Below are 14,307 nucleotides of genomic sequence, written 5' to 3'. Positions count from 1 at the left end.
GCTCAAATTAACGTGGTGTCTAACAAAGTTTTGCGCTTTTATTAAAGGTCATGCACAAAAAACAGTAATATTATAAACCTGATATAAACAGTGAAGGACAGGTTTCCAAGATTCAGGTCAGGGTCAGGTTTGCAGACCCCTTCATCCACACTGACCTGGCTCTCTACCAGACTCACCTCATCACCTCCTTTGCTTTCTTAACGCTTCGTCTCATGCATAAACATTTGCTGGTCACAGGCTTATTCTGACATTTTCCTTGGGAGAACAGCCACCCCTCAGACTGCTCATAGTTACCTATTAACCATGAATTTTTTTTAGCTCTGCACAAATGAAATTGCTTGATAAAAGGATTTTTGGGAGCCAGTATATGAGCAGAAAAAAGCATATAAGCAGATAATCTTACTGTTTTCAAAGACACAGGAAAGGGAAACATGAGAAGTTTTAAATTACTCAGCAATAAATAAGCATTAATAAATCAACAGTAATCAATAATTGAAATGACTCAGCATCAGCTGGAAACCAGACTGGAGCCTCTGCATGACTCTGGGCTGATGCGTTTGTTCCTGTTAGACATGTACCTCAGGCTGAGGCGATGAGGTGTTATTGTTGCCTTCTTGTCCAGAAATGATTGTAAAAGTCAGTAAAACCCAGTTTAGGAACTAAAAATACCCAGTAACTATTCACACAGAGATTATTTTTAATATTTCCCAACATGGACTCCACTGCAGTAATCTCAGACTAATAGCTTTATCTCTGTGATGAAACTGTAAGTCATGAGGTGGGTGGTCATTTCTCTATTGAGACGTGGACGTGCGACACGACTGCAGCAGACCGAGTCACCCAGGGGACCATAAATCATGCACCATCCAGCAGAATATTCTTTATTACCACCGAGATAGGGGGAGAAGATAGTATTGAGAGGCCATTTTTCATGCTGAGTTTATGGATTTATTTTGCTCCCACATGTCCGCTTCCTGTGCTTTAACTTTGACATGTCTGCATCATTATCAGATTCTTTTTAAATGGAAGGATTATTATTAATGATTATAATCATTAATAATAAGACATTATTCGATTATTATTATTCTATTTTGATTGAATATAGCAAATGAGTGTAATTACCTGCTTTTAAACTCTGTCGGAGGCCAGAATCCTGTTTAACAGTTTTAATTGACACACACAAAAAAGTCGAACATGACCTTTGCAGTGTAAGAGAAGCAGGTTTATTCTTGTGCGGCAGACTTGGTTAAGGCGGAATCAAAGTACACAAGACAAGCTCGCTCTCACACATTTCTCCTTTTTTTCTCACTTGACGATGCTCTTGACACACCTTCATCTGACTACTGGGAGCAGTTGCCACAGCAACCCCAGGATCATATGACAGACAAGCCTCATCTCTGCCATCTCTTTCCTGCATCCCCTCACCCCCATACTTTGCTTTCTCCGGTTTGCAAACTGAAGTTCCAGTGGCATCCCGTAAGAAGGAGAGGAATGAACCTATAATCTGTGTTAAATCAAAACTGTTAATCACCAAAGTGGCTGTACCCGCTTTAGCTTCTAGAACATTTACCTCACCTGGTCTTGTGGAAGATAATAGGAACCCTGTGATGACTTACAAGGCATAGGGCATTAACTGTAAAATAAATGTTTGATGCTCAGCTGCCCTTGACCAAAGCTACGCAGCCTCAGTTTCTGCTGCAGGCCATCTGCTAACTGGACAGCAGGGTTCCACTCAGCATTACGATTGGTCTTTAGGGGTTGAGGGTTATTAAGCCTGCATCAGCAGCCTTTCAGACCTGTGGGACTATTGTCACAGTGCTGCTGCCACCCTCTCTTGTTAGCAAATGAACCAACAGTCCCATGTAGATTCAGCATTGTTCTTGCTTTATATGCACCACAGGACTTTTGATCAGCCTGGAGTTCAAGATTCCAGTTCATGTCCAGGTGCTCTGGTTGCTTTCTGATTTTGTATTTCTTAGCTGTGTTTATTGTACAGGTGCACTCAGTTTGCTCAGCCTTTTAGTCTTGGTTGTGTTCTAGTGCTGAAGTTCATGCATGTTTCTATCTTGTGTTTAGGTTTACTTCCTTCCTTGTCTGATTGTGTTTATTCTCTAAACCTGTGTCTAAATTTAGTTTGGCCCACATGTTGGCCCCCTAATGTTGGCCCCCTAACTCAAGGAATAAACCAGTGTTATGTGTCAGTACAGGAGGGGCACTTTGCTACCCCACCTGTCACAGAAACACATCATTCGTTTCATTTCTTTACCTAACAAATTCTAAAGATAACACTGTTTGACAGGCATTAAATAGTATTTGTGCACCAGCAAGGTGATTCCAAAGAAGCAATTAGCTGAAAAAATCTAAACATTTCACTGTGGTGTAGGTGTTACAAACACAGTTTATTTCCAGTCTTATATTCCTCTTTGTCTTAACCACTGGACCTTTTTATGATCAGCGATTGTTCTCACTGTCCTTCCTTTCGCCTTAAAGAGCCTCTCTTTAAAACCTTTTCCTCAAACAACATATCTCCTGTTTGTTTTGGGTTTTTTGTTGTTGTTTCTCTCGACCGTTGGTGCCTGACGTCAGCACCCTTTCGCAACACATCTCTGCTGTTCACCTTCAGTCGTCTCCAACTCCACGTCGTCTCCCTGCTGTTTCGCAGCATTCATTGCTGCTCCCCAACACCCACTCACATGTGCTCAGGCATTATGCATCTGCAACACCACATCCGCCCAGTACTTTTCCCTTACTCTAGTCTCATTTATATTCCCCCTGTCCCATCCCTTTCTTTCTCCCCCCCTCCCTCCCTGCTGTTTCTTCGTTCGTGGTTTGCGCTGTCTGGGTCACTCTGAACTGCTAAAAAAAGCTTCACCCTGCACTGGGCTCTGTGGTCTCGTTTACACAGCCCATTATTCTCAGTACAAGCGCTTGAATAAACATGCTTACACGATCACTGACATTTCTACTGTAGGCGAGTGAGTATGGACACATTTAAAAGGTGTGAAAAGGCTTGTCAAAGTAACTGATTGTCCACATGTTTGACATTTCACTAATTCTGCTGGATTATTTTCGGGCAAAAAACAAGACACAAGTCGTCTACAATCAAACAAAGGTTGTTTTCATGCCAGTCATAATTCAGGTGTATCTTTAACACAGCAAATGCACATGACTCGTACTATTAGCTCTTAAATTATTTTCTGTTGAGGCAGCATTAACTGCTGCCTGTGCATGAGTGCGTGGGGATATGCTGGTGTCGTGCAGGTGTTCACAGGACACAGGAGAAAGTGGGTCATGCTTAGCTCTGACAGACTTAGTGCAGCGCTCACTCCAAGATATTTTTTCCAAAGAATTATTTACACATATTTTACTCAAAATCTGCTGTGTGAGAAGATTTTCACTAATTAATATTAATCAGACATAATGATAGGTCTCATTCGAGGACTGTGATTTCAGTGACATCAGTGGGATTGAGTTTCTATTGAAGATTGGAAATTCATCATGACTCCATCCATGCTGGCTCAGGTTACACAGGTGAAAGGCCGGCTGTCCTTTGGTTGGCGGATGCCGAAAAAGCACAGGCAGATCTGTTACCAAGCATCTGTTTCAGATGAAAGCTGTGGAGCAGTGGATCAGGTCGCGATGTTCACCTAAAAGCAACACACAAAAATAGAAACTCATTAAAAGCTGTTTTTTCCCCTCCGCTAATCCAGATTTACCCTTTGACAGCTCATTAACAAAAACCTTGGTACGCAGTTCTGTTTTCAGGGGTTATTAACAGATGAACCTCGTATCTGTTTCACTGTGGTCGAGGTTTAACATTTCTGTGAATTTGTAGCGGCAGCTTTGGGAAATTTGACCTAAAACGATTTAATTTGGCAAACACTTTATATAACGCTTACTGACAACACTGCTGTTTCCAGCTGCTTATTTTGTGGTATGAACATGTTCATGCTACAACAAAATCTCTTTTAACCCATTGCCACTGTTTATACGTCATTTATTTGCTCTACTTCAATGATTAGAGGCACCACACTTCTCCACTCATGCTGTTTTTGTAGACACTCCTAAACCAATTTTAATACTGGACAGCAGATTGCCTTGCTGGACCTGTGAGGGGACATGTGACTCTCCGTGGAAGAACCTCACCAGATGGCCTCTCAAACAGGGGCCTGTCCAGCTCACAGGGTTGAGGACAAAGCTCCTGTCCCCATTTTTTTGGACAACATAATCCTTTTAAAATACCCCTGCAGCAAAGCACTCTTAACAAAAAAAAAAAAAAAAGCATTGTTGGTGCAACACAGTTGGTGCTGCAAATAATCAGGTCAAACTCACTGTGAAAAAACCCCAAATATACAGGTTTAAATGTGGCAAAAAGACATGATTTTGTTTATTTGGAGATGGGCTGGACAGAGCAAACAGTTAATGATATTGATGTAACTGTAGCTAGGCATGGATTTATATTTGAATGAGCATGAAGAAAGTGGATGGAGATGCTTTGAAACTGGAAGCTTTTCTGTTCATAATAACTGCACAACCATTTCCCGCCCTGCTGTCATTATGCCTGTAATCCTACACGTGGGAGTGCCCTACATACGTGCCTCAGGGTTTTATCTCTCTGTGTTATCAATGTTAACAATGAATCCCACATAATAGGAATAATGTGGAAGATGGTGATCTCATTTTAGTAGGAGCTACAATCATGTGACCAAAACGTTTCACAGGACTCTCTGCAGTCCAGTGAAACTGAGCACATCCTGACTGCATCCACATGAATGAAGAGTGTAAGTAGCAGCTAGGTGCTGCTAAATGCATTTGATGAATTGATAATCAGCAAGTGTGAACATCATTCGACAGTAAGAAAGATTAATCACAAGTGGAAAACATCTTCCCAGGAAGAGAGTAATATAGAGCTACTACAGTAACAATTAAATTAAGAATAGAAATGTAATATCATCCTGAGAACTGAAGGAAAAAAGTATCTTTCAGTTAATTTTTTTGTGATTTCCTGTCTCGTTGGAGCTAAAAGAAGCCACCGAAATGCATGAGAAATCACTGGAAAGACCTGGATTTCCTGGACTTGGTGCGTTAGCTCAAATGGACCTAAAAATCCATTACAGAGGACATAAATGAACAGGCTGGGTTTCAGGAGGATATAATGGTTTTATATTTTGCTTGGAGTAGTATAGAAGAGTAACTAGACATGAAAATGTTTCCAGCTGAGCTGTTTCTACCACTGATACCCAAAGGTTTCTGCTATAGAGACAGTCTGTTCTTTGATTTCCTGTTTCACTGAAGATGTTAAAAGAAGCTTCTCTGCCCTCTGGTGGTGTTTCTGTGTTCAGCATGCAGCGGGCCAGCAAGTCACAGACAGACGGACATAAACGGATTTTAACCGCTGTTCACTTCTTAAAGCACAGTTTGCACTTCTAATGGCGAATAAATTGTGCTTACAATAACTAGCAGACTGAGCAGTCTAAGAAATCGCCACTGTGACATTTAACACGAGCAGTCTGAAGGAAAGAGGATACTGAAAATATCTGATTCACTCGGTTTAACAGATCAGGTTCTTGATTGGTTCTCATCATACCTAAAGGCCAGAAATGAAAGTGTGATTACGGTTTAGAAAATCAGACTATTCAAATCTTACAGATCATCCTGCAAGTTACCTCTCAGTTAAAGCGTGCACTTCAATCTAAAAACTGTCTCCTCAGCTCATCACATTTCTACAACTCTGTTCTTCGAATAGGGGCAATGGCCAGCTGCACCTACCGGGCTATTTCAGACACAGCCCCGCAGGATGCAAATAACTTGTTTGATCCTATTATGGCAGTCAGCCCCCCCCCGCCACTGTTTTCCTGTCTGGTATTATCACAAAATCAGTGTACTTACTTCAAGGGCACCTGCAGCCTTCCTGTGCAGGCATTACGCCACTTTTAAACTAAATCTTCAAAATATAAAAAAAATATATTAGATTTTTATTTTATATTTCAATAAGAAAATAAAAGTTATAGTAATCTCAAAGCCAAGTGTTCTCTTGCTTTGGGCCTCTTCTGTTTATGCAGTGCTTCAACCATAATGCCACAACCTGTTTTAAAATAAGCTTCTGCCTGCAGGACTGTACTTTGACCTCAGCAACACAGCCGCACCCTCTTTTATAATAGGTGAGCTGGTTTCCTTTTTTATGGATTGAAAAGCCACGGCGCCAATCGGCTTGTTTTACAGGAAGGTAGGCGGGACTTCCTGTACAGTAGTGCAAGTAATCCAACATGGCGCTTACGTTGCTCGCCTGAGAGTGCAGTGGGAAGCGCTTTAAGTTCAGCTCGATTTCAGTAGTAGAGTTCATTAAAGCGGATCAGGCTTTTAGAAATGAAGGGGAAAGAGCGATCGCCGATGAAGAAGCGCTCCCGGGCGCTGGATGATAGCAGAGACCGAGGAGGAAGCCACCTGAGCAGCAAGAAGAGCGGAGCCCTGTCGGCGGTTAGCGGCAACACGGGTAACGGCTCTGCTTACAGCGGCTCTTCATCCAGGAGGAGCTTACACAACGACAAAAGAGACCTGAGGGATTCGGACGGACACAGCACATCCAGTCGGACTAGCAGCGGCTACGACTACGGAGTTGTTTCCGGGAACAAGCCGCACGGTGGCGCTGACCTCGCCGCGGAATCCTCCAGGTCGGGTTCACGCAGCGACCTAAGGCCTCCGTCAAACCCAGGAAGTGAGTACAAGACTTTGAAAATCAGCGAGCTGGGCTCCCAGCTCAACGACGAGGAAATAGAGGACGGCCTGTTCCACGAGTTCAGGAAGTTTGGGGACGTGAGCGTTAAAATGACCCGAGAAAACGACGAGAGGGTCGCGTTTGTGAACTTCAGGCGACCCGATGACGCCCGGGCTGCCAAACACGCCCGCGGGAAGCTGGTGCTGTACGATCGGCCGCTGAAAATAGAGACAGTCTACATGAGCAGACTTAGGAGCCGCTCCCCCGTTGCTAAAGACGGCTTCCCCGCGGGACACAGACCCCTACACGCTCAGAAAGCTCTGTCTCCCTCAGGCATGGGGTTCAGAGACTACCGGCTACAGCAGCTGGCTCTGGGCCGTCTGCCCCCTCCCCCTCTGCCGCCTCCTCACCTCAGAGACGTGGACAGAGACAGAGATTTTCCCGTGTATGAAGGCAGAAACAGACCGCCTTACATTCCCGAGTGTTTCCGCGATGAGGACATGTTGAGCCCCGAGGACGACCAGAGGGCAAACAGGACTTTGTTTTTGGGCAATTTGGACGTGACTGTGACGGAGAGTGACCTGAGAAGGGCGTTTGACAGGTTTGGAGTGATTACAGAGGTGGACATTAAGCGCACAGTGAGAGGCCAGAGCAACACCTATGGATTCATCAAGTTTGAGAACCTTGACATGGCTCATCGGGCCAAAGTGGCCATGGCTGGGAAAATCCTGGGCCACAGCCCGATTAAAATAGGATATGGGAAACCTACGCCCTCGACCAGGCTGTGGGTGGGGGGGCTCGGGCCTTGGGTTCCACTTGCTGCACTTGCCAAAGAGTTTGACCGCTTCGGGACCATCAGGACTATAGACTACAGGAAAGGTGATGCGTGGGCTTATATCCAGTATGAGAGCCTGGATGCTGCTCAGGCTGGGTATACTCACATGCGTGGCTTCCCTCTCGGTGGCCCCGACAGGAGACTCAGAGTGGACTTTGCAGAAGCAGAGACTCGCTACCAGCAGCAGCAGTATACGCAGCTTCCTCTCCCCCTGCCACACTATGAATTAGCCACCGAGCCATATTCACACCGCCTTTCTGATCCAGTGAGAGCGAGAGAGCGGTCCCCTCCACTTCCTGCTCGCTTCAGAGACCGGGATCTCTACCCTGCTGAATGGTCTGGCCTCGGTGCACACGAGAGGATGCGAGGTTTTGACCCGGCAGACCGTCTGGACAGGCGCTCCCATGAGAGCTGGTCACTAGAACGGGAGCGGGAGTTGCAAAGCAGAGATTTGGCCCGCACAAAGAGACCTTTAGATGACGGTTGGCGGCTGGAGCACTCCCCTGACGGCAGTAACTTTGGTCTGCGGCGTCATGGCAGCTCTCTGGACCGCAGCCCGGGAGGGAGCAGCCGAGATGGGGGGCGCTACAGTGACCCCGAACGCTTGCCTCGCTCTGGCAGAACCTCCCCAGTCAAAGACAGGAAGAACAGCCTGGACGCTGGGTTTGTGGACAAAAAAAGGAGAACACGCAGCCCATCAGAGCCACGCTCCGGCTCCGAGAAGGGGCGCAAACACAAAGTCAGTGACTCCTCCAAGAGCCCAGCGAAGAAGGAGGACCGCTCAGAACATCTTTCCTCCTCTACAAACTCCTCCAAACCCGGTCAGCAGCCTGACCCAGATGCTGAAAAACAGAAGCAGAGTCAGGTCTGGCAGGGCGTCCTCCTGCTGAAGAATAGCAGCTTCCCCACCTCACTGCACCTGCTGGAAGGGGACATGAAGGTGGCTGCCAGTCTGCTGGTGGACGGCTCTAAAGGGGGCCAAGTTTCCCAACTGAAGATCAGCCAGCGCCTGCGCCTGGACCAGCCGAAGTTGGACGAGGTCTCCCGTCGCATCAAGGCCGCCGGGTCCAGCGGACACGCCATCCTCCTCGCTTTGCCTTGGACATCCGACGACAGCGGTGCCCAGGACGCCGTCAACTCCACCGAGAGACCCCTGAAGAACCTGGTGTCCTACCTGAAGCAGAAAGAGGCGGCAGGTATCATCAGCCTCCCCGCTGGGGGCGGCCGTGACAAGGACCACGGAGGAGTACTACACGCTTTTCCCCCATGTGAGTTTTCCCAGCAGTTCTTGGATGCCTCTGCCAAAGCCTTTGCCAAATCAGAGGATGACTACTTGGTAATGGTTATTATCAGAGGAGCATCATGAAAAAAAAAAAAAGAAAAAAAAAACCAACAACAACAACATGTTTCATGTCACACTCAAAACTGTTAAACTGTGAGATGTAAACACAGGGAGAAGAAGTGGTATTAAAGCAGTGCAGGAGACAAACAGCAGGATGCAGATTTTAAGCTCTCTAACCTGCTTCTATTTCATCCTGGTGAAAGTTTATAAAATTAAAGTCAAACTGAATTAAGTACATTTTTATAAGTTGATGAATTTGATTGTTAAATCAGGTGAAAGTTTGCCTTTACTATTTAGATATTTAGATTAAATGCACATTACCTGAAGGGTACTATCCTAAGGTGAGTCCAGAGTGAACTACAGGTCTGTGAATCAGTACTGTGTGTGTTGCCTTATCGTTTAAAAAGAACAGGTCCTTTATGTGCTTTTCACACAACTCCTGCCTACAACAATGAGCTGAAGATCCAGAAGAGAGCATTTAGCCTCATTTTTGGTATTTGAAATCAAACTCATGTACACTGTTTTCTTTTTTTTCTTCTCCTGATTAAGGAAGTCCATTTGCTTTAAAGCAGTATCCGTTGGCCAGTAATTGACCTACACCAGATGTTCGTATGTATTTGGTTTTCTTTTTTTTGTGACCAAGTAAAAAAAATTTTGAAGACTTCCAAATTCCAACTTTCAGTAAATGATCTTTAAGATGTCAAATTATAGCAGAAAGAGCAGTTAAACAGACCAAATCACTCCATCACTCCTTCTGGATATTCATGTGTAAAGTTAAGGTACACGAGAGCATCAGGAGTTTCAAGTATAATTTACATTACCAGTGCTTTTGTGTGTGTATGTGTAGTTGCGCGTGTGTGTGTGTGTGTGTGTGCCATGTTTCATGAGTCATGTTACTTTATGACTAAGTGGAGGTTTGTCATCGGTGCTTTCACAATTTTCACCAAGCACTTGTACCAGCAGCAGCCGTTTGTGAGGGGATGGACACAAGCAGCAAGCTCTGCGAGCTTTCATTTCTCAAAGGCGTATCAGGATCCAACTACTGATTGATCTTTAAATTATTATTATTATCCATCTGAAATTGTGAAAAATGCTCCCTGATTGACCAAAAGTCCAAAACCCGAGGACTAGATTTTTTTCGTGTGTGTGTTTGAAATTTTTTGCTTATCGTTATCTTTTAATATTTTAGTAACGAGCTAAATCAACTCCCCCGCAGTCTCAATGCAAATTTTACAAGGCTAGTCTGTGTTGTCGGGCTCTTATTTTGAAGTATGGGGTTGCTTTTTGTGTCCTTCCCTTCTCCGTTGTGTGGTTTGTTTGGTTTTTTTTGTTCTTTTTTAATTATCCACAGTTTGGTTGAGCATTTATTGTTTGATCAGATGCCTCACTCAGTTTGTCATGTTTTAACTCACTGATTACAATTACTACCCTAAGAAAGCATATTGTTTTTGTTTTGTTTTTTTTAAAAAAAGAATGATGTAACCTCCAACTGAAGAGCTGTATACCATGCACAGGTCTTTTTTTTTTTTTTCTTCTTTGCCTGATTGTGAGTTTCCAAAAAAGAAAATGTTGCAGTTCGATCAGAGGACTTTGGCGTACGTTTCCACACACACGAGGAACGGAGGCCATGTTCAACTGGCCATACTTGCCGCCTTCAAAAAGGGACTCATAATGATTGTTTTTCATGCTTTGATTTGAGTACTGTGTTTCAAATGGATAAAGAGTGATTTGTGCTGTATACTCAGGATATCTGAAGAGAGAGAGAAATGGAGATCATCAATGCTCATGGGCCTAAGAAGTATACCTGTCAGCAAAAACACGCAAAGTGCAACGTGCACTTCATACATCTTGTCTTAATAAATTTACTCTTTCGTGGGAAACACGAGTGCCTCGGAAGACAACTTTTGTGACCTTTTTCTGTTCTTGGAATTTTCTGTGAAAGTCTTTAAAAAAAAAAAAAAAGAGAGAGAGAAAAGGGGAAAAAAAGGCTTTCACTTTGACAGCAGGAGGCTTCCCGGCAGACGTGAGAGGAAGTGTGAGAATTGAGGGAAAGCCTCTCAGTTCTGTGTTTTCGTGATGCTCGACATGTGTTCGGTGACTTCTCTTGTGAAGAGCTTTTCCATATGACCTTCATTGAGATTGAAATTTGGCGGTGCTAGAATACTTTGTGCAGCCTGTTTGGGAAAGGAAAATGTAGAGTCCCTGTGCCTCCTCAGACCTGTGGCTTATTCCTCGGTCGCCTTTGTGCGTGCGGAGGTGTGACACAGAACCTGCTCATCTGAGAGCTGTTTCTCAACAGGGCTCGTCTCAGCGGGAGCTTTTTCTTCCTCCCCTCATCTGGTTCCAGCAGCGCACTGGTGCACAGTGTGTTTGTTCAGCGTCTGCAGCAGGAGCAGTGTTTGTGTAGTTGCTTATTGTTCTTGCATCGGAGTTTTAAAGAAGAAGATCTCCGTGCTAGGGCCAGACCTGCTGCCTCAGCCTGTCGGAGAGGAGGTCGAGGCGGTGAGACGGCGTCTGCCAAATATCGGAAAGGAAGCGCAGTGGAGACGAGAGATCGCCCCAGTTGAGGCCTGAGCAGGGAATCCTAATCTTTTAGTTGGTTTGTTGATCTGATGATTTATGCACTTTTAAAAAGATTGTGTGGCAAACTGCATATGAAAGCACAGAGACGAGAGGATGACTCCCATCGTAGTTTCCTGGTTGTTCTTCAAACAAAAGGGACGGCTACCCTTCAGCTCCAAGTATCTGCACGGTGCTCCAGCTCAAGGTGTCCCCTGGAGGGGGAGGCGTGAAGCGTAACAGCTTTACGCCTCCTGGCTGCTCCCACCCCTCAGGTAACGTATACTGATGGCCACAACGACACGAGCGGGTACGTATTGTAATGTCAAAGAGCACCACAGGCACACTGTTGCTTAAGTAAAAGCTGGTAAGTGCAGGGGTGAGAAAAAAATAGCAAAAAAAATCAGTTAACATGCAGTAAAATTACAATAATTCTGATTTTGTTAAAAGCATAAAAGCCAGAGATTAGTGTTGAGCTAACATTGTCACAGTTTCTGTCAGTGACAGTCGGTGAACGTTTCTTTCCTGTTGTCTCACCAAATTGTGGTTTTACATCCCATAAACTGCTGTAACCTAGCAAAAGATTTAATTTCATTTCAAAAGGTACTTAAAATTAAGCTCTGCCCCTTTGCGTGCATTAACATGTGAGTAAAGTTTAATCTCAGTGAGACGGTGCTGTAGTTGCCTTTAATTGAAACCTTGATTTTTCAAAGTAAGTCAAATATATGTGCAGGAGTGAAACTCATAGATGTAAAATAAATAAATAAATAAAATAACAGAGTAAATGGGAACAGCCAAGAAAATGGAAATGGTCCAGGTGCACTAAAGAACAATGCTTCAGCAGGCCTGAGAGTCTCTGAGTGACACAGAAGGACAATGTAATGCAGGCAAGATTATTATAGTTCACTAAAAACTAAAATAGGTATAAAAAAAAAATTGACTTTTGAAAAAGAAACAATTTTGTGAACTTTGAAAACTAAAATTAAAAAAAAAGTTTTAGAATTTGGTAAAAATTGTTAGCACAACCTGCCTGACGAGGCTTTGGAAGCCTACAGGACTGTGAGTCGACTGCTTTCAAAAGTTCGGTGTTTATATTGTAGCATCGACACTGATAATCTGAAATCTTGTCTCTGGTGAATGCTCTAAAATGAACAAACGTACTCTGGAAAGTAAAGTTAAAGTAAAATAAAAATAGAAGGTAAAGAAAATCCAAAACTGTAATAACTGAATATATGTGTATATATAATACAAATACACGGTAAACTAAACATTACAAAAATGGGGAAAAGTAGATCTCAAGACCATTATAATTTGTAAGTGCTCTTACCTGCTCTGAGAGAAAGATGTCAATGTTAGAGGCCTGCGGCTGATCCAGATAATGATAGTATTGATACCAGTGATGGTATCGGATGGATACTGGAATACTAGGATCAGTACTTTTTCCATCATCCAAGTTCAGAATGAACCCTCTGAGCTTTTACTAAATATTTGTTCTGAAAATGAAAAACTATAACTCAGACATACACTAGAAAAATTTCTTAAACATTTTCCAGTTTTAAAATACATGAAAAGCTGAAATGTGTCTTAAATTTGTATTATTAACTAATTATTGTGGAAAGTAAAAATCACAGTGATTTCTTGGTCAGTAAAATTTATCCAGATTTTGCAAATTGATGATGATTCATCTCATAAATCATTGCACATTGCTCTTCTCTACATAAGCTGCCTTTATAAGTTAAATGTATTGGTATTAACAATGCTGTGCTTGTACTAAACTTGCAGTATTGCCCAGTGAAAATAGTGCTGAATAGATGCCGTGCAGTACGATCAGCCATCAGCAGGTGCTGTCAGTCACAACAGCCTCAGTTCTTACTCGTTATGATGGCAGTCTGTTTAGTTTACTGTATTCTGCGCTGCTCGCCGCGGTACATGAGGCGTGCAAATTTTGTTTTACAGCTTCAGGTTTAGTCGGTGCAAAGGTTCATGCCAACGGGATTGCTTGCTAAATCAGAGGAGGTGCAGGCGCTTGGATTTCTGCAGGGATAAAGGTGACTGAAGCTTGATGTTGTTACAGTGAACTAAAATTAGGTGTGGAAACCACAACAAGAATGAACTGAACCATTTAAAAAGTCACATATAAATGAAAACAAAGGGGGAAATGGCCGAGGAGACAGTTTATGCATGTTTAATAAGCTTAGGATGTTCACATGAGTGACTGTGAGTCAGCTGTTGATAAAATATTTGGGGTTTTTTCCGTCTTATAAACACCCTCCACATATTAATAATAAAAAAGTAAGCATTTCAAAATAAAATTAAAATGAGCAAACTCAGTGAAACAGTTTGAAATCAAGTGGAAAAACAAATGAGTGAGTGTATCCCAGGACCATGCCTTTTAACTTCAAAGGAATTTGCCATCATTTGTGATCATTAGAAATATCAACTGGTGTGAGTATTATTACATCGCCTCCAGCTCTGAATCTAAACCTGCACACCTGGAAACGTTTCTGCTGTTTCACTGAGTTTTAGGCCTGTTTTGTGAAAATCCAGTTCTTTTTGTTTTGAACATGTTTTAAAGATGCTTCTAATCAAAATGTTGAGTGTTTCAGGTCATTCCCTCGACACAGAAGCAAAGAAGAATGAAAATATCCTCAGTGGTTTGCCCTCTGAACGCAAAAAAAAAAGCCCGCTTCACACTGTGGGACGCTGGCTCTGTGAGTACAACTTAATTAAATTCAAATCTTAATTAAAGTTTTTTATTGTTTCTCATAATAATGTGAACATCAGCTGATTTTGTGCTTGAATAAAGGCAGCTGTTCTTTAAACGTTTCTGATTGTCTGTATTTATTTTGTATTTGT

The 14,307-nt window shown here is 43.2% G+C and overlaps 1 protein-coding gene across 1 annotated transcript; it reads left to right on the top strand.

Moving 5' to 3' along the window:
• The first annotated feature begins 6,230 nt into the window (after positions 1-6,230).
• Positions 6,231-14,242, top strand: LOC308402063 (RNA-binding protein 15-like). Its single transcript, XM_080890636.1, has one exon. The coding sequence runs from the start codon at positions 6,367-6,369 to the stop codon at positions 8,914-8,916; it is 2,550 nt and encodes an 849-aa protein (XP_080746762.1). The 5' UTR covers positions 6,231-6,366; the 3' UTR covers positions 8,917-14,242.
• Positions 14,243-14,307: the final 65 nt, after the last annotated feature.

The sequence above is a fragment of the Rhamphochromis sp. 'chilingali' genome (genome assembly GCF_963969265.1).
Source record: "Rhamphochromis sp. 'chilingali' genome assembly, chromosome: 9".
NCBI lineage: Eukaryota > Metazoa > Chordata > Actinopteri > Cichliformes > Cichlidae > Rhamphochromis > Rhamphochromis sp. 'chilingali'.
This window is presented reverse-complemented; position numbering and strand designations above follow the sequence as displayed.

Excerpts from the sequence above, each read along its gene's own strand:
- LOC308402063 (XM_080890636.1), top strand. The coding sequence starts at position 6,367 with ATGAAGGGGAAAGAGCGATCGCCGATGAAGAAGCGCTCCCGGGCGCTG.